Source organism: Octodon degus, unplaced genomic scaffold (assembly GCF_000260255.1).
Source record: "Octodon degus isolate 3935 unplaced genomic scaffold, OctDeg1.0 scaffold00117, whole genome shotgun sequence".
Lineage (NCBI taxonomy): Eukaryota > Metazoa > Chordata > Mammalia > Rodentia > Octodontidae > Octodon > Octodon degus.
In genome coordinates this window covers 5165731-5192761 of record NW_004524693.1, presented here as the reverse complement: position 1 = coordinate 5192761, position 27031 = coordinate 5165731, and the positions used below count along the sequence as shown (strand labels likewise).

Genomic DNA, 27031 nt, shown 5'->3' with positions numbered 1-27031 from the left:
ATACTAGAGTATATAATTAGTATAATATAGACATTTATTTTGCCATGTCAGTTGTATCCTCTGAGCAGAATAAATGGAAAATATTTAGAACAAACATGAGAATGATTCTAATGGAATCAGAAATCTAAATCCATCAATTTGAAAGCTTTTGCTTAGATGTTTGAACTCCTATGGCCCTATTTTATTTACTTTGCAAAGGGTGCTTTGAAAAGTTTCAACCAAGGAAATATTTACATGAACTCTATCTGTTGCAGAGTAGAGACTGGAGTGAAAGAGTGAAACAAGCATAGGAAGATTAATAGGCTAAAGAAACAGTAAAAGCAGGTGGCTTAGAACAGGTTGTTGACAATAGAGATGAAACGAAGAAAACAGGTTAGTTTGACATTTACTTTTGTATGATTATAATGAATTGGATATAGACTATGGGGCTGGTGTCAAGGATGACTCATGAGTTTCTATGAATAGATTTGAGGGTTCAGGTGACAGAACATGAAACCTGGATCAGGCAGACAAGAGCTGAAATCCTGGAAAGTGGTGGTATCAGGGGATCTGACAAATAGCTTCAATAAGAATAGGCAAACTTAGTAGACTGGCCAGGGAGTGGTGCACTGGAATATGTGATGTCCACAGTGGAGTGGTGCTGAAAGATGACCAGGTCTAGCTTGGACACGAGCACAGGGAGCTTAAGAGAGATGTGAGGTCAGGAGAGGTGGAGAGGTCAATAAGCTGACAGGCCAGGATACCAGTTGGGTCAAAACAGGGTGGAGTCAACTGTGGTCTAGGGGCCAAAATCATCAGTGCACTGAGGATTGTGTCCAAATCAGTAGATGAGGATAAATAATGAACAGCTGGATGACAGAAACATTAAATGAACCAGAGCTTGTTGTGTGAGTGGAGAAAAAAAAATAATGGTTTGGATTCTACACTGGGAAGCCTTGAATGAAAACATCCTGCCTTTCAATACATGGATTGTGGGAGAAGAAACCATTCTGTTTTCAGAGAGCATAGGTTTTTGTCTAAGGCAAACACTGAAAATCAAAGTTAAGTGATAAAGCACAAACATGCTATCACTTTGTATTTATTGGGTTGTATAATCTTGTTTCAGATTTGGTACTCTTCAGTTTTGAATATTAAAAATGTAATATTTATTTGTACCAAAATATGTATGGCTAAAATGCTATGATGTCTGGACCATAGTTCAAAATAATCCAAGGTAAGTGGGTGAAGGTCATTACATAAAGCCAAATTGGCTATGCATTGACAATTGTCCAAGACCAGTAACGGGCTCTTAGAGGAGCCTTAGGTATTCTGTTTATATGTTGGAATTTTTCATAATAAAAGGTTAACAAACCACTTCTTTATGGACTCAGCCCATTGTTTTGACTGGCGTATTTTATATTCTCACTTTGTGATGCTTTCTTACCCCCTTTTCATGAGGTCCACAAGGACAGGTATTTATCCTGTTTTACTGGTAAACTTCTCCCATTCTGTTAAGAAATCTGTCCTCAGGTAAACATCTGCTTACTAGCAGATAGAAAACTAGAATTCCAGACTCTGGTGCCTTCTCCAATACTACCTTCAACTCCTGATTGAGTTTGAAAGTTGCCATTAGGAGGCTATTAATATTCAAAGCTATTCTCTAGGGTCTTTAATCTGACTATAGGTCTGACAAAGTGAGATTGCCTTTGCACATCTATTCCTTTTACATGGAATCTGCAACACCTTGTACTCCAGGTAAATATCCACATTGTCTTCAAAGCTCATGATAGCGCCTCTTTATTGCCTTGTCTCATCCCTCATTGCACTTGTGCTGTATCTTTTCCAAACTTTTGCTATTTTTATATCACAATGAATTGTAAATGTGTGTATTTTCCCTTTATGTTTTTCTTCAATAAGCTAGAATTGTGAACTGTATTTTTTTAAAATGTTGTGTTAGGTTCCTTTTGCCAGTATAGTAACATCCATTAAATAGTTACTCAGCAACACATTTGGCTAAATCCTTTGGTAGAGGTGACTGGCAAACAAAAAACTGTGGGAAGCAAAACAGGCACAGTGGATTTGGTCTGTTCATACATCTGAGGAGTGAATATTTGTGATAATATTAAATCTCAGTTTTATAGAAAACACTTTTCTTCTTGGAAAGTGAGTCTTATAATCAATGGTTTTTCATTCAAATTTCAGTGTACACAGTGTTCTAACACCAAGCCATTTGCATTCTTTTCCTTCAATAAAAGCCTTCTTATACAGGAAGATGAATGTGGAAAAGGAGGGAAGCAGGACTGTTTTTCCCCAACTACGTAATTCACATAAGGTTCACTGAACTAAGTATGGAAATCCCACAGGAAGAGAAATAAAGTAAGAGGCAGACACTAGATCAAGTAATTACCATAATGCATAATTTCTAGAAGTGTTTCGACAATGTGATGTCATACATTTTGTAAGAATATTTTCTTTTTTTTCCCATGAGTGAATGCTGATTAAGAGCAAGGTACAAGATATTTCTGAAAGGAATGTTTTGCAAAGGTTTGTAAGAACGTATGATTTACTTCATATCATCCTGTGTCCCAAAAAAGATTTTTTGGTGGTTTTCAAATAACTTATAATAAACATGGAGAATGAAACCTTGCATAAAAAAATCAAATTTACAGTTGAATGAACTATATGCCCCTGCCTCAACCCTTCTGCAGATCTATCAAGCTAGTTATGCTGGAGGTATGTTATTTCAAAGTCCTTGTTGGATCTTTTCCTTACTACTCCAGTGTAGAACTCATGGTAAGCAGGTTGCACACAAAATGGAGCATAAAGCTGACCTTAACATCTGCAGTGAAGAGCAAACTTGTAGTTGTGATTTGCTTTTAATAACAATAACAAGCCCCCTCAACCAAAACTGATGAATTGACATATGAACAGGGACACAAAGGGCCTTGCAAAATTCTAACCAAAGGATGAATTCTCTGCTTTGAGGGGCAATGGTTTTACTTCTTGGAACCTGGATACAAAAAGATGCAAATTAGAGAATGTGGCTTGTCATGCTGTCTTATTATGTAATCTGTAATCACATTGCATACTTTAAGTAAATGGAAATAATACAGAATGCTGCCTTGGAAAGGCAATTTCACTGAAAGTACTCTTTGATATAGCACAAAAAAAGCCTCTGCAGGGTAAACACAAAAGCACTTTCCACACATTACTGCATTTTAAAATAGTTAATTTTATTGTCAGTGAAAAGATAGGCACAGAATAGATTTAAACCTGCTTAACTTTATTGGAACTAGTTGTGCTGATTACAGAATGGAATCACAATCGTTATGGGGCTTCATATATTTTAAACTACAGATAATTTTTCTCTAGCCATCTGCCCACCCTAGCTATCCATTTTACAAACACACGCCATTAGTCACAAGAAACACCAGAAGGAGGTTTGATAAACTCCATGCAACCCATCGTTGCTACCAGAATAAACAAACTCCTGGTACTCCTCCTACTGATGATAGATGACCCTTGGAAGATACATTTCCAAGGATCTCGGTGGGGTGAAATTGGTGACCAATAAATAGCCCACAACTGATACCTTCCTTTGAAAACACTGTCAGTAAACTGACATACACTGCAAACAAGTCATTCCACATGTAAATGGGTACTGGCGATAACACAATATTGTACGGCTAACATACATGAAATTAGTACATATGTATACAGTTTAAGCTTCTGCAGTATTTAGGCTCTTCATTAAGAGTAGTTTGTACAATCAGCTTGTTCATTTTCTAATTTATACCCACCCAGCAGTATAACAAAAGGAGAAAATGACATGTCTTTTCCTACGTTTCTTATGGCAGATGATGTCAAATATTTCAGATTCCTGCTGTCCCATCACCCTAAAGATCAAAAGCAGCATTAAGATTAAATCCTTCATTTAGACAACAATCAAGATACATGATTTCAAAAGAAAGTTCAAGCTACTTATATTTCCAAAACATTAACAGAGGGGTTTTATATCAAGGAAAGGTCAATTTAGTTAAGCTCTCCTATATATGGGACATTGGGGTACAACTGAATTAGAAGGTCCCCATATACCACCAGGCAGTACAAGTTAAGACAATAAGGTTACCCTCCTGCCCTGAAGTGGCAGTAAAATGCATAGATAGGTGGGAGTTCTGGAAGGTCCCCCAAATGTTATATCCACACAGTTGCATAAGTGTGACCGACTTGAGATTTTCCTCATAAGCCTATATTTTCGAAATACTTAGTAAAGATTTTCTAAAAAGGTGGAATTTATCTTCACCACAACAGGATACACTGGCATGATCTTCTTAGATGTACAATGTTAATTTAACAAATTACCTATGACTGAAAACTGAGCAGAGACAAATTGCTGCTGGTATAAAAGGGCAGAGAAATTCTGGAGAATTCAAAACACTATGTGGGCAAGTATTTCTTCCTTTCTATAAAACTCATAAGCCTAAAGAGATATCTGCCACACAGTGTGAAATGTGCATTTGTCACTGAAGAGAATGTGATTACAATTATGGCTCTCAGAGCCAGCAAAAATTCTAGCAATGAAAGGTTTATTCTTATTTAGTTGCCCAGATAAAAACTTACTTCTGAAATTTGCTGGGGTTTTTTGAGGATTTTTTTCCCCTATGACTAATGGCAGTATGAGTGAATATTAATATAACTGCACTTTGAATTTCTACTTAGTGTTCATTTTACAACCAAATATCAACGTGTAGGATGATCACTTCATTATTGAAAGTGAAAAGACTGGCTGAAAATTGCATTGTTTTCCCTCTTGCCCCCTCCTCAACAACAAATAACTCCTTTGGAAGGTAATTAGGAACTATAAAGAAATACTGGTAAATACACTATTCCTATACTCAAAGGGAAACCTGGTAAAAAGACCCAAGGTGCCCATTCTCAGAGAGAAAAAGTGAAGGTGATTTATTAGGTGGATATTTCTTATGATTCAATGTTAAAATGGAATCAGGAAAGGGAAAACCTTGTACAAGGCACTGCAATACAGACAAAACAGGAATTCACAGCCCTGGAAAAACTATTCAAGCCAGGGATACTTTGTAAGTGCATGTAACCTGGACCATGAAGATACCTTTTCTTAAAACAGGCTCTTGCTTTACCTATAAGAGTTCCCCCCCCCGCAAAAAAAGCATGATAAGTTTCAGAATAAGCATATGTTCTGTGTGATCTTAAAGTTATTGATCCTCTTCAAGTCTCAGATGCTTCATCACTAAAATTAGGAGATAAGACTATATTGCTAAAGTTCCTTCCTGCCACTATCAGGCTACTTTTCTATTAATCTGGTTTCTAACTAACACATCCATAAACATAGAACCCCTCCCTTACCTAACAACCCTCCTCCCTTTACCCTCCCTAAACACCTGGAAGTTGATGCTAATGACACTATATGTAGATTTATCATTAAATGAAGGGCAGAGAGGTGACACAGGGTAAGGACCTGTAGTAACTTGCATCCCTCTGGGACACCTTGGAGGCAGCCCTATGGCAAGTTCATGACCCAGCTTCCTTTGGTCCCCACCCACATGCATATTATCACTGTTTCCCAAAGGGATCCCAAGGAGAAATTACTGGTGATGAAAAGAGGTAGTTGACGAGGCCACTGCAATCAACCACTCCTCTGACTGCAGCACAGTACTTTGGACTTCTGATGCTACTCCCTTGGGGGTGACAGTAACATATGCTTCTTAAGACATGCTAAGGATTGGAGAAAACTTAAATCACAGGAGTTATTTTAAAGTAGTCACAAGAAATTCAAAGCACTCAACCTGTCAGCAAAAATACTTCCTTGTTTTGCAAATTACTGGCCACTGGAGACTGGTGATGCAGCCTGTGTATGTACACCATAGAAGAAGTAAACACTAGGCTGGCTGGTCTTACAACAGGCAAGTGAGCTGTGCTCATGGCTACACCCAACTACAGCAGCCTACACGTGACAGCTCATGCAACTCTGGAGCAAGACCTATGATGTCTAACTCTCCAAGGGACTGGAAGTTATATATCACCCAGTTAATTTACTTTCCTAGCATCTGAAAGCAATATATTAATTATCCAAATGCATAAATTACTCCAGAGTACATAAATGAATGTATGAATCTCCAGGAGGGAACCAAAATAATCAACTTCCAAAGCACTGCTGAAATGTAGACAGGTGCAGTCTACTGGGGTGCAGGTAGCTAGCCACTGGGAGGGAAAATCAGCTCCAGCACCCTTCCATATCCCAATATGCCTTATATTTCCTCAAGTTTACACAGCTCTTAAACTATTTCATTGCATGAGCCCATGGTGAGAGCTTTCTCTGGCTGCTGTCTAGGTAATAACTAGACAAAGAGAACACACACTTAATCTCTAACTTCCCACTTCCAAACTACATGTTACACACTGTACTCAACACTTACTGTGCTCTTCAATAAAAATCTCAAATAGAAAAACTGAAACAAATTTAAGCACATTGAAAATATCAATGTATAGCTACTTGTTAACTGTCCTAGTATCTGTATACATCCCAACAATAAACTTCAGAGTACATTCGGATTAATCTATCTTTTAGAGGTATTCTCTATGTTTACCAGAATAGAGTGGAGTTCATGTGGTATTATTTAACAATTATATTGTTCCAATAAAAAGTCCCTTTAAAAAACATCCCTTCCCCCAACCCTTGTCTTCACTCTCAAAATAAGAACAAACAAAAGGAGAACAGCATTAAAATCATCCTTGATGAACAACAGCTTTTGATTGGGCCATTTAGATGAGATATTCTACCATCTCTGCATCAGGCTCTTGTCCCAGGATCTGAAACGCAGTTTTTCTTTCCAGAGTACTGGAGTGCAAAACAGGAACATCTGAATGGAAATAAAGGGAAACAATGACCATCTTTTTTCAAATACAATGGTAGAACCCTCATGAATGTAATGGCAGGTGAGGCCTGCCTGCTACTCTCCTCCCCACCCTGCTTTACTTTACTGGAAGAAGTCTCTCATTCCTGTTCCTATGTCAGTGAATAAAAAGAAGTCATTTATAGATTCCTTTCTTCTCTTGACAAATCCTTTTTAAATATGAAAAACTCAGTCCAAATGAACAATTTTATCTAAATGGTAGGCACTAACAAATCAATCTTTCTTTTCTTTTCTTTTTTTTTCCTTTTCTCTTTTCTTTTCTTTTCTTTTCTTTTCTTTTCTTTTCTTTTCTTTTCTTTTCTTTCTTTTCACTTGGTACTGGAATTGAGTCTCAGGACACTCAACCACTGAGCTGCAACCCCAGACACTTTTATTTTCTACTTTTTATTGTGAGACAGGGTTTTGCCAAGTTTCCTAGGCTGGCATCAAATTTATAATCCTGTGGCCTCAACCTCTTGAGTTGCTAGAATTACAGGGCATGGGCCATGGTAGCCCAGCAAACAAATCTGTTTTTGAGGGAAGAACCCAAAGCCGTTTGTTACAGAGAATGATTATTACCTGTGCTGTCTGGATTGCAGGTCAAACTTGGTACAGACAAATGGTATGTTCCAGAACCACTGGTAGCTGGAGTTGCAGGAGCCTCAGCCTGAACCAAAGTTGGAACTGCAGCTAGAGCTGGAACAGGAGCTACAGCTGGAGCTGGAGTAGGAGCTGCAGCTGGAGCTGGAGTCGGTGCCTGAGTATGAGCCTGAACAGAAGCCTGAGCCACTGCTGGAATCAGAACTGGAGCTGGAGCAGCTGGAGCAACCTGAATAGCGGCGGCGGCTGCAGCAGCAGCAGCAGCAACAGGAGCAGGAGCAGCAGCAGCAGATGCAGAAGCTGGAATCTGAACAGCAGCAGCTGGAGAAACAGCAGCAGCAATAGCAGCAGCAGTTGCTGGAGATGGGCCAGCAGCAACCGCAGGGGCAGCAGCTGGAACAGCAGCTACCATAGAGATGGTGTTGGTAGCTGCACTGGCAGTGTTGGTGGCAGCAGTGACAGTGATGGGGGCAGCAGTGGCTGTGGCAGCAACTGGAGCAGGAACAGAGATGGGAGCAACAGCTGCAGTTTTGTTGGATTCCATTCCACGTTCAGTTTGAGTGCTGCAGTCTCGGCTGCCTGTCTTGGAGTGAGCGGAGAGCAGGGGAGTTGAGGGGGGCACAGGTGAAGGGGTGGATGAGACTGACTCTACACGGTAGTCGCCACCCAAGAGAATGCCTACAAATGAGGGAGGGAAACAAAAGGCAGAAATTAATAAGGGATTCCAATCTAGACATTTAACTGGCTACCATCCCTTGCAAAGGTTCAGGGGTAATCTGAATGGCTCTGAATTCTTTACTTTTGTCTCCACTGAACCTAGAATTGGGTATTTCCCTCAATGACTTAGACACTGCTTTGGAAGTTGGAAGACCCCTTCTGGTCCTCATTATTCAAGTCCAAACAGTACATATGAAAGCTTTAAGGGTCCTCAGTATCTGGCTTATTTTTTCACAGATGAGTGAGTTCCACTGTATTGTCAGAATTTTTCTATTTGCTTCCAGCTATAACCAACACTAAATATTACCAGAAAGCTACTAAGGATTAGGAGTGAGTGAAGAAGTCAGTGAACACATGGATATGCAAATAATTGTGGAATTGGACCTTGTGATGATGGCCATGGTTTCCCTAAATGTTTATTCTAAAAAAAGACATTAGAAGGATAAAGAAAGGTAATAAAAACAATAAAAGAGCTAAAATAAAATTATATACACACATATGTAAAGCATGCTTCCTCAGACTCTAAGAATGTGGCTCATAGTATTTATCTATGTGTTCCTTGATGTTTTGATTAAAAGGGTCAAAATGGACAAGAATTAAATAAGAGTACATTCTTTTCTAATATCTTAATATTCTGGTAGCAAAACCCTGCCACTAGGCTCCATTTACCTTAATGAGAACTCTGGGTCCTCCCATTGTAAGAAAGGTAAGAACAAATGCTGCAATTTTAAAATTTTGAACAACATGAAGGCTTGCATAGACTTTGGAAAGAGGTCCCACATGACAAAAGCCAAATCTGAGAAAAGTGTTCTTGAAATTTATCTTGCTTTCTGCCCAAACAGAACTCAGGATTTTTATTTTTTCAAGCTTTGGACTTAGTGTTCTCACCATGAGACTTCACAGGCTAGAAGAGATTCTGGATATGCAGCTAGCACCTCAGAAGAACTAAAACCTAATTGGTACACCCTTTTCTCTAGCTTCTGGCCCACTGCACCTTTCTTTGCTAGGTGGAACACTTTGAACATGGCACTATGATCTTCCTTTGTCCCATTACCTAGGCTTCCCTTCCAGCTCTTGTCATCTTTCTTCTCCTCCATGATGGGCACTCCAGTCAGTGTGGATGAATGAGAAAGCAAGCCTGAGCTGGCATTGGAAATGGACATCAGAGACTTTGCTGGCCGCATGGATGACAACTGCTCTGTTTTACTTGGTTCCTTCCGGGAGCGTTGCTGGAGTACTTTGATCATGGCATCCTTCTCAATAATCTGAGCATGAAGGGTCTTGATTCTAGGAGTCAGAGAAAAAGAGCATACAGAAACATTAATGCTGTCTCTGTGTTCTGATGTCATAGCCTACATAAATTTGAGCATCCTTTATCTTTTCAACTAAGTAGTGTTTTGAATCGAAGATAATTAATTTTGTTACAGGTTTTTAAAAATGTTCTTCTGTCCACCCAGATGGATACAACAGAGCATACGGGAGATGCTGCTTTCACTTTCAAAGGTCACAGTCAAGTCTTAGCAAAAAGAAAGGCTAGATATGAGAGAAGCAACATCTGAATGATCCATCACCTTCAATAGTAATAGAGCTTCATTTGCCTCATTTTTTAAATGTGAATGAATGAGAAATTCACTGTGTCACAGAATTAACAGTTAAGAGGTAATTCTACAAAGAGTTAAGAGTTCCAGAAGAATATACCACAGTAAAAATGTTACCAATGATGCTCAGTCAGATGGTAAATGGGCAGCAGGTTGGACAGCCAGTGAATAGAAACACTATTTGGAATTTCACAGTGGAAATGATCAAGGTAATGTTTAACATATCTCAAACTCTATGTAACAGGCTGGCAGGAGTAAAGGTGGTGGGAGAAGGTTGCACGATTTGGTTTCCCAGTTTGGCATAAAGATGCTGGTCCTTCCCCACTGACCTATCTGGTCTCTATACCATCTTCTCAGATCCATCAGCATCCAGATCACCATTTTACCTGCCCTCCATGTCCAGACAACGCTTGTTGGCCATCAAGATTTCTTCCTCCTCCTTCTGGATACGAGCTTCCAGAGCTGTGTCATAGCTTGTGTTCAGAGAGTGGCTGATGACTGTTGTATCCCTAGGGAGAATAGCAGTGATAAGGATGGGCAGGCAACAAAATCAACTAATCCTATCCTCCTTCCTAAATCAAAGAAGAATTTTCTAGAAAGCTGTAAGCAGAAATCAATCTTGTTAGGAATAGTTTCTGGGTGATTTAGTGGTAAGAGCTTCCAAATAGGAAGATTCAGCTTGCCAGAAAGAAGAGTTATTGACATGAATGTGGCTTTCAAAGGACTCTATGGAATTTGCAGAACTGGACAGTTATCCTCCTCAAACTTTCTGGCAGACAGTCCCTTTGTTATTTTAGATCATGACCAAGCAATAGGAATATGTACATATTTACTTTAATCTCATGACAGACATGAAGGGAAAAGGATAGATTTTGAAAGAAATCAGAGACTGTACTAAGTAATTTATTGTGACAGACGTATCAGTAACTACACCAGAGCACAAGAAACAAACAATAGACAGGTGAACAGCTAAGATGAGGTTGGCTATCTGAGCTGAAAAAGAGGGCCTCTGATCCAGTGTCACTTGATTCCTTATCTAATCATCATCAGGAACATTCTAGCACCAATCAATGATTTTATCCTAACTACTGTAAGTGATTTCTTTTCTTGAAAGATTTCCAACTGTATAAGGGGCCACCATGTCCCATCTAAAAGTTTCTCAGGAAAAAAAAAGTTTCTCATGCTATCAGTTGAAGGATCCAATTAATAAGGAAAAAGGTGTGTGTGCCTAACAGAAAGAGACAGGAACAGAGGTACAGAGGGATGGAGAGAGATGAAAAGAGACAGATAGGTATTAAGATTAAGGAGAATAATGATGAAATTACATAGGTCATCCAGGAAATCACACAATAGGCCAAGAACAATGAACTGACTGTGCTTTACAGTACTCTATGAGAATGAGATGCTGCTAGAGATTCCAGGCATATTTTGTACAAGAATATAACTATGTTCTGTCAGCTTCAAGATTGTGACCAATGCCAATGGCAGGAAAGTGGCTGGGGAACACATATGTAGAAAATTGACATGAATGATGGGGAAACTGCTAAGCTTCTGCAAAACCACTTCTTTCCCAAATGCTAGTACTTTATATGCATGACTGAAACGTTTTATTTGGATGGAGAAATAACAAGAGCAAGGAGGGAAAGGGATACAATTGGTCTTGCCATTTGCTGAATTTTATAAAACCTTATTAAATTTTTTAACACATAAGAATTCTATACTTACTCTAGTGCAATTCACTTGTTTGTAGTCCTGTTGGGTACTCCAAGAGGAAATGACACTTCAGTGTGCTTGACAGCAGGCTCTGACTATTCACAACACCAGGTCTAGTCCCAGTTTCCAAGTACTCTTTCACTAACAAGCTTTATGACCTCAAAAAGTCAGTATCTCCCTCTAAGCCTCTGTCTCCTCATATGCAAAATGGGAAGCATAATTGTGTCTTCATTTCATCAGGGAAAAATTAAACCAAATGTGTGCATGTAGAAACAAACAGCATCACGCACAGTTCAAGCACTCAACAAAGCCATTTATTATTAAGAAAGAGCACATAGAGAGGACACTGATATAATCCTGGAAGTGGTTCCTGCACTACAGAGTGCCAATGTGAACTAATGGCTGAGGCTTTAGAACCGGACCTCTTGAAAAGTGCATGGTGTCTATGGATACTGGGGACTGGAACGTACGGTTTATCACTGGGAGAACTGGTGCTGGCCTACTGCCATTTTCATTGCATAAAAGCCCATTTTGGGTACACAGAGCTCTGCCAGCTAATTGATATGGACACTGTGAACTCCTCAGGAATGGAGTCTGTGAATATGGGGCACTTAATGAATTCCTACAGGGCTTCCAGGACAGCCTTTAGCATCAATCTTCCTTCTGGAACACTAGAGTTACTAAGTCAATGGTTTAGGAGCAAGCAAGCACAGTATTTGACAGAGCAATTTCTAATAGCCTCAGACTATCCTTACAAGCATCAAATGAGAGATAACTGGCAACAGCCTAAAAACTGCCTCCAAACTCTGAACTGCATATTCCCAAATTTACATTAGCCATTCTCAAATTCTTAAGGAAACAGTATCTTCAATACCCTTCAATCATCTTCTCTCTTTCCTTTCTCAAATTAAGTTATTATAATAATATTACTCAAATTCCTCTCTAGAATGTCACTATGACCTGCTATTAAGAATACATATTGGCAATTTAAAATTCAATTTCATCTTTTCTATGAGCAGCATCCTTTTATCTACTTAGCACAAGAACTATACTATAAAGAAAGCACTATGTTTCAAATTACTGGGAGCAGGCAGAAGGGTGAGGCATAGGAAGACTAGACCACAACTGAAGGAGACATGCAAAGGAAGACAAAAAGCAAACAATTAACCACAGTAGGAAAGAGTTGGGACTTACATTCCAATAGATATTTGACATTACTAGCACTTTTCTTTCTTTTTTTTTTTTTTTGAGACAGGGTCTTGCCATATAGGCCAGGCTGCCCTTGAACTCACTGCATAGCCCAAGTTGGCCTCCAACTCACAGTAATCCTCCTGTCCCAGTCTTCCAAGTGCTAAGATTATAGGCATATGCCACTACATCTAGCTAGAACTTTTCAAAGAGAATGAAATGATCTGCACTGAGCTTTGGTACTTTAGCACTGTCTCTTGCTGCACTGGGATGGAGTATTTAAAAGGGAGGAAACACTGGAATCAGACCAGTAGAGGAGCTTATTATAATAATCCCAGCAAGAGATAATGAAAACATAGATCAGTGAAGTGCGAAGGAAAGTAGAAACATACTAATAAAACTTGGGAACTATTTCAATGCAAGTGGTAGGGGAAAAAAGAACAAATGGGAACTTTATTATATCAAAATCAAATGGCTAGGGAAGATGGCATGCCATTTGCTGTCATGGGAAAACATGGAGATAAAGTTTAGAAACTGCTATGATGGGTCTTGGTTTCAGGCACATTGGAGGGAAAGTATCTTCATAGAAGATATTTGACAATATCTAACAAGTTTTCGGAGTTCTAATGTCAATTTTACAGATGTCAGAATTACTAAGAGTTACTGCCATAGTTACTGTCCTTGCTATTATTACAGAGAAGCTACAATACAGAATAAGATAAGGAATAATGTAGAATGAGAAAAAAGCAGAAGATGGAAACAGAGATGCCAACAAGGAAGGAATACACAACCCTGTGTGATACACATGAACATCTGCCACCTTCTCTGCTTTTCTTTATTTCCTCCTATCCCAAATTTACTTCAGCCAAAATAGAAATGAAACACTTAAGTTCAGATAAAGGTAAAAAGCTGAACTGACTCAGTAAATGCAAAATCATAAATCATAAACTGCATCATTAACTGGGTGGTAACTGTAATCCTTTTGCTGCTCTTCCAAGCTAAATTCACTGTTTATAGGCTGAAAACTCAGAATCTACACTGCCAAATGGGGTCTCCTGTGATTGAAGAGAAATTCATACTTGGTAGGGTTTCATATTAAGCATCTAAAGACTCTCTAGGGACACAATAGCATGGAGCTGTAATGTAGCCAATGTTATCTCATTATTTATAATATTTCCAACTGACTAAATAGTGAGCTTCAAATAACATCTTATTAAGCAGCTAATTATCCCTATTTTGTCATCTTTGATGCCCATCATATTTTAGAGGCAGCAGAGAATATGAACTAAGTTGACAAAAACGTAGATTTAAATTCTGGTTTGTGTGCCTTTTAGTAGTCATATGTGATCTTGCCTAAATTATTTAACTCTTCTGTGCTCAATTTTCACCTTTATAACAGCACAAGTTAGTGTGAAGATAAATCATAAGTGTAAAGTGCTACAATCACCCTGAATACTAAGCACTACACATCTTTGATCAACTTCTCATTATCCCTTTAAACAAAGAAATATGTTAAGTACCAAATGCACATCTGAAATAAGCAAAAATTCCCTTACTTACAGATGTACTGATTACTTCTATCTTTTTCTCTCATTGCCTCCCTTAACTTTTCACCAAGTTCTAAGCATATAACTGATGGACAGTATAGAGTTGGTGTATGTGACACCTAGGTCTACCTCAGTATGAAGGGCAGTGTCAGCATGTTTCATTTCAGCGAAATACCCATTCTTAAGCCATTTAAGGCCACATGTACCTTTTCACACCTTGATCCTGCCTGAAACCACTGGATCAACAGATTTCTGAAATCATTGGGTCAATAGCTTTCCCTTTGCCAAGGGGTGCTACAGAGAATTTAGGCACATAAAGGGCTATAAACAGACCACTATTTATGCCTTCACACTCAAGAAAAGAAACTCGCTTTTCCTTATGCTAAAATCGATGTGTGTGTTAACAATGACCCTAAACTTGGAACAACCCAAATGTCTATCATCAGGTGAGTACATACACTTCTAAGTAATAAAAGAATAAACTATTAATAAATCTATCAGCTTGGGTGAAGCTCAAAATCATTATGTTGAGTTCAAGAACTCAAATAAAAAAGGGTAAGCACAGTTTGAGTCCTTTTATATGACATGCGAGGAAAACACAATTTTAAGATAATAAACCATATCAGTCATTGCCTAGAGGCAGGGATCAAGTTCAGTGAACACAAGGACACTTTAGAATGTGTTCCCTATCTTGACTGCACTGGTGGCTACAATGTTATATCTAATTACCAACATTTATCAAACTGTACACTTAAAAGAAGGCTTTTAAAAATGTATCTAATACTGTACTTGAATTGAAAAAAATGTATCCTTTATAACTAACACTGACATCACCCTAGAAAGCTGTCCTAATAAGGAAACCTGTCACTTACCTGTGAGCTATTAGGTCTGAGATATATTAAGTTTCAGATAACAGGAGAATACATAGAAATCAAGCAGGCTATTAAAATGTTCTACTGGGCTAGCAAGATAGCTCAACAGACTAAGTGTGTGCTTAGACAAGTGCAGGGACCAGGGTTTGATCCCTGTCACCACATGGCCTACTGGCCCCAACCCTGGGTGCATGGAGCTGGCCACCATGTCTGAGTGTGGCGGTGCAATCCTATTAATCCCAGTTCTGGGAAGGCTGAAAACAGGAGATCATTATGAGTCTGAGCTGTGTAGTGAGACCCTGTACCAAATACATTTTTAAAAAAGTGCCACCAAATCTAGGGATATAGCTGATATATTTCAAAATCCTCTCCCTCTTCTATTTCTTCTTTCTCCTTCCTTTTTCATTTATGTTCTTCCTTCTTCAAATAAATGTTGAGCACTTTCTATCTGCAGCCAATAGCTTCAGCACTAAAAATTATTATTATTTTTTTTTGGTGGAACCAGGGATTGAACTCAAGCCCTTGCACTTGCCAGGGAAATGCATATTCTACTGAGCCATCTCCCTGGCCCTAAAATTGTTTTGAATGAAAAAAAATTAAAGATTTTACACCCAATAAGAGACAAAAGGAAGAACATGGGTTAACACTTGCATTTACAGTTGGGAGAAGGAAGAAAGTACAAAGGGGAAAGGAATAACAATAGAAGTTGGCAAGAAAAGTAGAAGATCCTATAGATTCTGGAACAAACCTTTCACAATATTATTTCCCAAATCTGTGATCTTATATATAAAGAAAATAGAAAAATGAACCAAATACCACAACATAACAAAAGAAGTACTTACTATCTTCTGAAATATAGTATAATCCTAGAAATGGAAGGGGCTGAAGAACCACCCCATCCAATTAACCCAATTTAAAAAATTTTAGAATCCTATTTCCCAGTCTCTTTGGGTTGGATTAACAGCATTGAAATAAGGTACACAGTCCATACCGGGAACATTTGCTTGTGGAATTACTAGCACAGCACATGTCCTTACTAGATTAGACCTGGCTAGGGCTTATCATATTAAATAATAATCATTATGAATATTCTAATGAAAACAGTGATTAAACAAAAAAATCATTCACCTGGCCTTTTAAGGAAATTAAATGTAAATTAAACTTGCCTTATGTGAGCAAACAGATTCTGGACATCCATCTAAAAGAGGGTTCCTGGGCTGGGGAGATAGCTCAGTAGAATAAGAGCTTGCCTGGTAAGCGCAAGGGACTGAGTTCAATCCCCAGTTCCGCAAAATAAATAAATAAATAAAATAAAAGAGGGTTTCCCTAAATCTCAGAGCTTTATTTAGGAAGGAAGGAAGGAAGGAAGGAAGGAAGGAAGGAAGGAAGGAAGAAGAAAGGGAAGGGGAAGGGAAGCAAAGGAAGGAGGAGAGGGAGGAAGGATGTAACAGTTTCTCTATATTAAGATTCTACTGATCCTTTGTCAGTGTCACCCTGTGGATAAGTCACGGCCATTGTTTGGCCAATGTGCTCTCTGTGAAGGCCTGAGAGAATGTTTTCTCTCCATGTGACTCTCCTCAGGCACACTCTACATCATCGATTACTTTTCTCTTTGGTCCCATAATCTCCTTGATCAGAAAGTTTGGAGCACAACTGAGTTACAGGATGTTACAGTACAGGTTCTCATATGTTCTGAGTCATAATTGACCTTGGAAAGCTAGTCATCCACAGGGTGACACTGACAAAGGATCTACAATCTGAGATACAGGATCTCAGGATAAATCCTGAGGGGATTTCACTAACCTTATCAGATCCAAAAGTTACAACTCTTGTTGCATAGGTTTTGCTTTATCTTGATCTTAACCATCCAGCAGAAAAGTATAAAAACGAAATATAAGAAGTAAAGCCATGCTGTTATGTTGAGCTGCAGGGGACTCAGGTCAACAACTTCTGACATTGCCAGTCAAGCGGAAGACCCAATACTATTACCGGCTACTGGACTCTTTTAGAATATTTTGCTGAGTTAACACACCTATAATATTCAAATGACAGAACTAAACATAAAAGGGGATACAGATGAATGTCCATTTTGTATCTGTGTATTCAAAATGGTTAAGATAGATGTTTAGTTACATTCTCTTAATGAATAGAGGGATTTGTTCTAATAGTGTTTCTAAATAGGATATCATGTCTGCATCTTATACAGCAAATAACCACCAGGAAGAGAGTATGCAATGTGTTAATTTTTGAAACTGTCCTATCAATTTTATTTGAAATTGTCTCATTGCTATTTGTTTCTCAATAAAATTATGGGAAAAAAAAGGTTCTACTGAGTAACAAACCCCTCTCTATTTTTCTTGCATTTTTTCCATAATTTTATTTTTCTTGTATTTTGACCTGCAGTGAACTAAACCAGGCCCAGAAGGTTAAATATCCCATGGCTTATATGAGAAATCCAAAGCATAAGTAATTTCATGAATAAAACACAAAACTGATAATAAGAAATAATGTGGTAGATTTTTTAAGATGGAAAAGGAATAAAAATACGGAGAAGTATGAGACTAAAAAAAGTACAAAGGATCAAGATATGATATGTACATGCACAAGTTCTTCACCATCGATGTATACAAACTTTTATCAATAACAAAAGGGGAAATTTTAAAACAAGAAGTCAGTACCACCAACCCCTGCTTTCTAAAGTTTGCTCCCACTGCATGTCCATAGAAGTGTACCTTTCTATGTTTCTACCTGGACTATATCTTTTTAAGCTTCTAACTTTGCATTTCCTGACCTCCCCATAATAGTTCCACTTTACGGTTTCAGGAATATCTTCTGAAAAAGTGCTGAGCACAAGTATTTCCTTGGTAACAACTAGTAGATAAAATGATTCTTCATTCTGATTGGAATCTGCCTATGTGATCATCATCTATTACAACTGGGGTTTCTGTTCTCTCTAGTCCCACAATGGCATGGTCATTCCCAGGAGACAGAACTATCAAGGTTCACCCTACAAAGAACTTAAAGCACAAGCAGTTTCAATCTACTAAAGATACAGGGACAATCTAGAGACAAGTTGACCACATTAAAACAATGCCCAATATCTTCCTGGAGAATCAAGAATGGGTTTATAAAGCTTAAGCCTAGCTCTTATTTTTCTGGACAAGGAATTGGACCCAAGAGTACTCTGCCATTTAGTCTACATTCACAGCTTTTTTTCTTTTTTGATAAAGGGTGTCACTAAGTTACCAAAATGCCCACTTTGAGCTCAAGTTGTGATCATCCTGTCTCAACCTTCTAAAGAGCTGAGATTACAGGAGTTTACCACAATAGCTGGATACTAGCCCAGCTCTTAAACACCAAACTTTGGATCGGATATGGCATAAGGATTCAAATTAAATGTATCCACTGCCTCCTTCACACATGTATCCCAGCCAAAGTCTAGCAAGCACTTCCAGGCTGAACTGTCTGTGTTTGGATAATGTTAAAAAAGAATGCTGATTTTTATGATTTTGTTTGTTTGTTTTTGTTTTGTTTGTTTTATTGGCGGAACCGGGGATTGAACTAGGGCCCTTGCACTTGCCAGGGAAGCGCTTATTCCACTAAGCCATCTTCCCAGCCCCAATAACACTGATTTTTAATAACTTTCTGGATAGAAACCTACCTGGATGCAATATGCCAATAGCCCACTTTTAACAACCAACTCTAGACCAATCCTCTGTTATCACCACAATGCAAGTCATCATCTGATTACTTTTGGTTGTTTCTTTCTTCCTAGCTGATGTTATTAACATCAATGAGATAAACAGGGTAAAAGCAACTGTATCTTCCAAAGGCCACATTACCTTTTATAATATATGAAGAGGGACAAATAAAAACAAAAAAATAAAAAAATCTTCCTACCATTTTTTGACTTGCACCAGATGGAAGGAGACTGCTTACATGTGATAAGCACACAGAGAATATGGCCCTCAAATACAGACATTCACAGAGGGCAGGGACGGACTCATGTTCAACACACGTTCTGACATGAGCCAGAGCTATCAAACCGCACAAGACACTCCTAAGTGAAATTTAGTTTCAGAGTGGCATTTCTCTGGAGAGGTCTTCAGTCTAGTCCTGGGGGTAAACAACATGTATATGGTGCTGAAAGAATCTGCAGCTCTGGAGAAGGAGGTCGGCAAATATTCAACCCACTTGCAGTTATTGTGGCTACCAAAGCAGGCTCAACTAGGATTCCAGGAAGTCCATAAAGCAACTTGAATTTTCAAATGCTTGACCATCTGTTCCCACAACCATTCAGTTCCTGCATAACTAGAGGAATAATAAAAGATGGACAAGAGACAAGGGGATTCATCTCTTATGAATGGCAAGGTGCCCAAGAGACCAAGGGCAAGGAGTAATGGAAAGAGGAAAATGAAATAAGCAGCATAAAGTTATGCCATGTACAGAAACCTAATACTGTCAATAAATGTAAACATTATGTGCCATAAGCTTGTGCTAGGATGAATATCAATAAGAACAAAAAAAGGGAAAGCAGAATTAAAGGAATGGAGGAGGAAAGGGAATTTAAAATAAAACAACAAGTTGTATTATGTACAAGTACCTAATCCCCAAGATGAGTGTAATCTGCATGTATTGCAAACACGTACTAAAAATAAATAAGGAAACAATGATTATGCATAAACTGCACGTAAAGAAAATGCAACACTGGCAAGTCTATGAATCAGCTACCTTGCCTTTACTCCCTACTCCCTTTCTCAGGCAACTGATTACCTCTGAGCAGCCACAGTTGCAGCAGCATCCAGAGCAAAATGTCTCATCACATTCTCTTCCAAATACTTCTGCTCCCACTTTGTCATATCAGCTTCCAGAGCCAGAATCCTCTCTTCCTTTTCTCGCAGGAGCTCCATCAGTGCAGCAGCATTGTATTCTGAAATGTTGGTGGGTTGGGAGTTCCCCTGGCGCTGTTGAGTGAGATACAAAGACCTCTAAGTTTAATGAGAAAATAATCATTAGTGTTTGAGCCCCATTTTAATAGCCTAGATTTTATAGGAAGGTAATGAGGGAGTGAGTATTGCCCAAGTTATATCAGCTTGGACTCTGTTTCTTTTTTTTGTTTTTTGGGGGTTTTTTTGGCAGTACTGAAGATTCAAACCCAGGGACTCATGCATGCTAGGTAAGTTCTCTACCCTGGTGCTACACACTGACCTCCTAGTTTGGCTTCTGATTCAGAAAAAAAAAGGAAATTCAGGTCTCTTTCTAAAGCCACAGGACTTAGAATTAAGTATGGGATTCCCTTTGTCAGAAAAAGACGTTGTCACATCAAATTGTCATGTTGCTCAGAAAATGGATCAATGGGGTAAAAACTGCTATGCCTATGAAAGTGGAAGTTTAAAAATCTGGAATTCAGTTTCTAATTTATATGATCCTTAGTGAGTCACACAGCCATTTCTGAGGTTTGATATCTCTCTGAACCTGAGAAGAGGTAGAGTCATGTGTTTTCTTTTTTTTTTTTTTTGCAGAACCAGGGATTGAACTCAGGCCCTTGTGCTTGCCAGGGAAGTGTTTATTCCACTGAGTCATCTCCCTGCCCCCAGAGTCATGTGTTTTCTAATGACCATTTCCAATTATAAAATGTTGCTGAGGATACAGCCCGGTGATAAAGTGCTTGCCTAACATGCAAGAAGCCCTGTGGATATGCAGCACTACAAACAGATATAATTTTTATTTATTTGTATTTTTTTCAGATATAATTTTTCAATGTCTAAGAGTCTATTTATTTCTAGGGAGACTGAAGGATTAAATAAAACCAGAAAGGTACAATAGATATAGTGAAAGAAAAACAAACTTCTCAGAAGGAAAGCATAACCAGTTAAATAAAGAGTATCCAGGAATCTCTCCCTCCTTACTTCTGCCTCTCTTCTTTCTACCCCTCGCTCCCTTTAATTCTCCATACCTGCTGGATTCTGAGAGACTCCAGTTCCCTCTCCAGTCTTGTCCGGAGTCGGTGCTCTAGCTGCTCCCGTTTCTCACATGCTGCCTGGAGCTGTACAAGAGCCTGCTGCATCTTCTCCACCTTATCTACATACACTTGCTTCTTTTTCAACTGGAAACCCAGGTTGGAAGATTTTCAGGTTAAAAGAAAGAATGAAACAGTCATTTACACAAACCCCAATCCAACTTTGTGCTTCAAAATCACCATGTCCTATGTTGCCTTTTATTTCTCATACACAGCATCTGAAGAGAGAAAGGAATACAGAACCAAACCCTCTTTAATCTTTATCTTACCCAAGCTCTGTGTCTTCCCTATGTCTATCCCATTCAGAACAGTGTTTTAGAGAGCGAGCTTGTGAGAGTCCCTTTATGGATGTTTTCACCTTTGCTCTTCACTGTAAACTTGAATGTTTTTGGTGGTAGAGTATATCTTATTTTAGTTGTTACAATACAAATGTGCTATACAGAGGGGAAGGGGGCCTTCTAGGGAAAAAGATTTAATTTGGTATGAAAAAGAAGCCTATCCTTTCTTGTATAGTTATCTGTTTTCTAGTTGGGAGAAAAAGAATAGGCAATTGATGAAGGTACAAGGAGGCCAGAATTGTCATTTTGAAGTCTTTCTCTTGTAATTATCCAAGACAATCCATCATTGCTCATCTAGAAAGTTTCTTCCGCTTCTCTAAAGGAAGGCTGCCATGCAGTTGTTCAGATCCCTGCACCATTTGTTTTTGTGTGGTTTGTATCTCATAAGCCCAAGTCTGAGATTTTTTACTAATCTCCAAACTCTATTCTGCGACTTTCAAAGATCCTTATATTCTCAAATTAAACAATTATATCTAAAACTAAGTGAGTTCAACATTATTCTTCCTCTTTGCAAGCCTATAAGCCTTATCACAAAGAAAAAGTGAAAGCAAGTTAGAAATAAGAATATATTTGTAACCATATATCTTGCAAGCCAAACCTTGGTTCCATGAGAATAAAGAAATGAAGGGGCTCTCAGAGGTCTTCAAAGAAGCTACACATATTATCAATATCCAAGAAGACAGGGAAAAAGTTAGCATTCCCACCTTGTTAGCGAAAGAACAGATTCTGATTCTCACAATGCAGGACCCCTCAGTGCTAAGAAATCAACCTGTAAACTCTTCTAAAGCAGAAATTCTTCCAAGTGGGATACATCTATCATTATCACTCCCTCACAATCTAAGGTTAGGGATACTACCACTGTTTGACTAAATTGAAATTATTACCAATAAACTGATTGAAAAGAAATTCTGGAATTCAACTTTGATTTTTCAGCAAAATCCCAAGCCTTTGAGCTACCTAGACAGGCAACCTTGTTATAAGAAGCTACTCGCATTAGCACTGTTGGCAACACCAGTTTAGTTGCAGCCAAGCCAACAGGATCACCGTAACTCTCACATTGCAAATAACAAGTAACTCCTTCATGACAGTGAGTCCAAATCACTGCTTTCTAGAATTTCCCATGATATGGTACTGGTATATACAGGTAATGAAATGTTCCTTGTCTTAGAATTGCCCCTGTTCCCAAAAAATCTTGCTAAACTTTGTCCAAGCAGAAGGAAACCTACCTTATATTTTCCCACCAAACCTGTGGTGTGTTTTGGCTAGGAAACTGGAAAATAAATACTTTTTAAAAAGATTTTTTATGCTTAACATTTCATTTCATTTCATTCCAGACCTGGTTCAACCTAGCCTTATAAATCAGTTGAGGCAAATTCTAAGATTAGATGTTTTTATCCACTAGATGTTTTTTTCCAAGAAAATGAAGCAAACAAAAAAAAATTGTATGCTTTCTCTCAATCAGCTTAAAACTTTTCTTTCCTGGGGTATGTGACTATTTTTTAACAATACTAAGTAGGGCAACCAAAACGTAAAGGTCATGGATGCCTTTGCCTTTGGATTTTGCTAAGCTTTGAACAATTGGAGAGTAGGAAACATTTTCTATCCTTCACCTTTGGGGTTCTATAATCCTTATGAGCTATTTAAAGTTGAATGCATTTATTCATGAATCACTCTGAAAAGCCTAAGGGAGCAGTGCAATGTTAATGCACGGAATGTTAAGTATAATTACAAAGGCTTACAGCAGTTATACTTAAAGGCAATTAAACTTAGATAGCATGCAGTCCTTGCCTAGATGGTAAAGTACTGAAATGTATGCTTAGAAAACTTAAAAATAAGCAGTCCAGGGCAAGGTGTGTTTCTCCATATCTCACTGACTTTGAAAAAGGAAACAAATATTTTATGAAAAGTGTTCCTCATCAAAGGAATCACTAGGCCAACATCTTGGAAGGGAAAAAGGCCCAGGAGCTTGTCAGAATTGACTGAAGATAAGCATACAGGTTAGTTGAACTCCACTAAGCAGGCCAAGAAAAATTCTATTACAGTTTCCCACTGGGATGAGTTTCCCCAAGGTACCATGACCAGAATAGCAATAATAATTATTCTACCTTCTTTGAAAGCAAAAAGAGTATAGCTTACCCATAAACACGACAATTATCTAGTAAATGCTTCATCCCTAGATCTAAAGTTAGCATTAGAAAGGACAACTCTTGAAAACAACCAATACAAGATGTTATAGGTGCAGTTAACAAAAACCAGCCATCTTATAAGTTACAGACTTTTCTCTAGGTCTCATAAATATATAGAAAGGAAAAACGTTTATATAATTTAATACTTCTCTTATCCTAAATTTTATTCTTCACTTTTACCTTCATCATGATGAATCCCTTTTCTTCTCTCCCTCTCCTTTACCAACTTATCTCTGGTACTAAGCTTTCCAAATATTAGATAAGTAATTGGCACAGCCCACCTTCTTCAAATGCCAACAGAAACGTTGGTGCTTCCTTCTTATATAAAGAGAAAGGTCGTATATATTAAAATGGTTAGTCAGGAGTTCTGGCTTCTGATTGTCCGAGTCCAAGTTCTGGCTTTCATTCACTAGCTACACACCTCAAGAGGAGTTACTTAAATCTATCAGAACTCCTTTTAAAATTTCTCCCCGAGGTTGCATCTACTCATTCATCAGTAACATGGAGATAATGATAATGTGCTGTACCTCTATAAGGATCAAATGAAGTAACCCATGAAGTGCTTAGCAAAAAGTACAAAAAGTACTCAGAGATTGGTTTGCTTTGTTCTCTCTCTCTCTCTCTCTCTCTCTCTCTCTCTCTCTCTCTCACACACACACACACAATTTTTATTAGCCAACACAGTAAAAGGTAAATAAACAAAATGGAAATCAGGAGACTGTGGTTCTAGGTCTAGCTCCACTGTTAATGGTACCTTGCTTCTCTGTTTAGAGCCTTCTTTAGCTAAATGAAAGAATAAGAGGCAAAACCCCAAAAAGGTCTGTATGTTGTTGGTGGCTGCCTTCTACCTGCAATAGCATAATTAAGTAGTTGTACCTGTAATAGAAATTGTACAGATCACAAAATTCAAAAGTATATCCCATTGGGTCCTTTACAGGAAAAAAATTTGCTAACCCCTTGTAAGGGTTTCAAGCTGTGTCCCAGAATCCTGGTGTTTTGCGGGGTTAGGTGTTTAAGGAGCCACTATAATGGATCCTCTACTATGTAGTATTTTATGTCTTAGGATTTTGCATAAAGCTTCATTTGAAAAAAATGTTACCACCTTTGTATATGTGATATATAAGTGTGTGAAAATATGTATGCACATATACTCACTCTTTTTATGTGTTGTGTCTTCTCTACTTCTCTAAAAGAATGGGCCCCCTCTCTTATCTCTACAAAATATTTTGATAAATGATTTGGTGATATGATTGAATCATTTAAAGCTCCAAAATAACCTTTGGCATTTCACCGTTCATTGACTGCGAACATAATATTCTCGTAGGAATGCTTTGCCCCATGAGGTTTTAAGAAGTTAAAATGAAAACTACTGGGATAGACATAACCTAAGATGACCTCCAAAGATCTTTGAACTCCCAAACTTTTAGAAGTTCTAGGAGATGCCTTTTTACTTTTAACACTGACCAATATCTATGGACACTAAGTGGGTTCCTAGAATTCTATACAGATATATTCTTGGAAGTAAAACCAGAAGTATTGCTTTAGTTTGTATGTATATTTGTAAAAAAGATAGACTGTATGTATACTGTCCACAAAATCCTAGAATATTTACTTTTCTGTTTTCAATATTCATGGAAATACAGATTCATTTGGAAAGTTTTCTCAAGCAACAGAAGTAGCTCAGATCTTCACATAAAAAATGAATTTTCAGAAAAACAGATTAGTCACTCCACATTTCTAATTGAGACCGATGGCTAGCCTCAAAAGAAGCCAAGTAAAAAATCCAGCATTTCAACCAGTGTCCCCCTGGGTATTATGTGAACAGAGGCAATCATTCCATTCATTTATGGTCTTTATTTTTCTGACCAACTTTCAGTTTTCAAAAACTTGTTAAAGACATCCTTCCTTTGCTTTCTTCACGTTCTCTCAATGTGGTTCCTTAAATCATCTTTACTTCTTTATCTTGATTTTTAGTTCTCTTTCTCCCCCACCCCCTCCACCCCATATTGTACCTTAAAGATCCAATATGTGACAGTTTACTTTTTTGCCTACATGCTAATAGTTGTCAACTTGGGATGATTCACTCCCAAGGGACAGTTAGCAATATATATATATATATATATGACATTTTTCATTGTCACTGTTAGCAGTGGGTACGATCTGGTGGAGAGACACCAGTCATGCTGCTATATATACCATAATATATACGATAGTTCCTGACTTCCAATAGCACCAAAGATTTACGCAGTCCTCAATAGCAATAATTTCAAGGTTCAGAAACCAGCTCAACATTTAATACTACTGGATATCTTCTTTATATCATACTCCATTGTAGAGCCAGAATCCTTTAAACTACTTAAGGGTAGAACACTATTATTTTTCTTAGGTTATAGTTCTAATTCACTGGACTCTAATTTCTTATACAAGAACAAAAGTGAGCATACTATAGTTTTGTTACAACATTAAAAATATAAAAACAATAAATAGTCACCTTCCTAAATGTATTCATATTCATTGTGTATATAAGCAATGTATTTACCTTGACCAAGTCCAAATAAGAGTTTCAAATCATTTCTTTTCAAAGATAAGCTTTCAAATGGGAATCACAAAATGAGAAAAAAGTATAGAATATGTTAAAAGATAAGACAAATACTCAAGTTCAATCAATCATGTATTTCCATTGCATTTCTGTGATACCTTGAATGTATTATCAAGCATTTGACAGATTCTTTAACCCCCCTTCTTACTCAGGGAAATCTGATCTCTGCAAATGAATACCACATGAGGACATCTCTTTCCTCATTCTAACAACTATGTACATCTTTCTTTTTTAACGTGTTTAGTACAGAATCTACAGGGTCTCACTACATAGATTGGACTCAGTGATCCTCACATTTTCAGCCTCCCAAGTTCTGGGATTACAGGCTTGCGACACCATGTCCAGTCTCTATGGCTGTCTCAGTATGCCCCAGGGGCGGGGCCTGCACAGCACACTGGGGTTCTAACCATGGTCCCTGTGCTCTGCCTAAAATGGCACTTTAATCCACTGAGCTATTTGGCCGGCCCTACCAACAATTGTGTATATCTTTCAAACTTACTTTTTAAAGGATACCTAGATATAAAGTCACTTCTAGCACTCTGACAGCTAACCATTTGTTTCAGTCATTTGTAGGGAAATGGTTTCACCATTAACCCTTCTACCCTTGTCATTGGTGGATAAAGAATAGTGTGAGGTATCTTGAGTTTCTCAGAGATTTATCACAAACTGTACTGACTAATCTATCCGCACTTTAATTTTTTAACCTGTCTAAAGATAACACAGTTCCTGGGGGATATAATGATATAAAT

The 27031-nt window shown here is 38.1% G+C and overlaps 1 protein-coding gene across 5 annotated transcripts in view; it reads right to left on the bottom strand.

Annotated features, from left to right (window-relative positions):
• Positions 1–3191: 3191 nt before the first annotated feature.
• Positions 3192–27031, bottom strand: part of Amot (angiomotin) — an 80283-nt gene continuing 56443 nt past the window's right edge. For all 5 annotated transcript variants that reach the window (XM_023699886.1, XM_023699885.1, XM_023699888.1 and 2 more), the window contains 6 exons: positions 21097–21246; positions 19914–20104; positions 10207–10329; positions 9277–9509; positions 7485–8183; positions 3192–6872 (listed from right to left, as the gene is read on the bottom strand). In XM_023699886.1, the coding sequence (XP_023555654.1) occupies positions 6775–6872; positions 7485–8183; positions 9277–9509; positions 10207–10329; positions 19914–20104; positions 21097–21246 (1494 nt within the window). In that variant the 3' untranslated portion in view covers positions 3192–6774. The remainder of the gene's footprint in view (positions 6873–7484; positions 8184–9276; positions 9510–10206; positions 10330–19913; positions 20105–21096; positions 21247–27031) is intronic.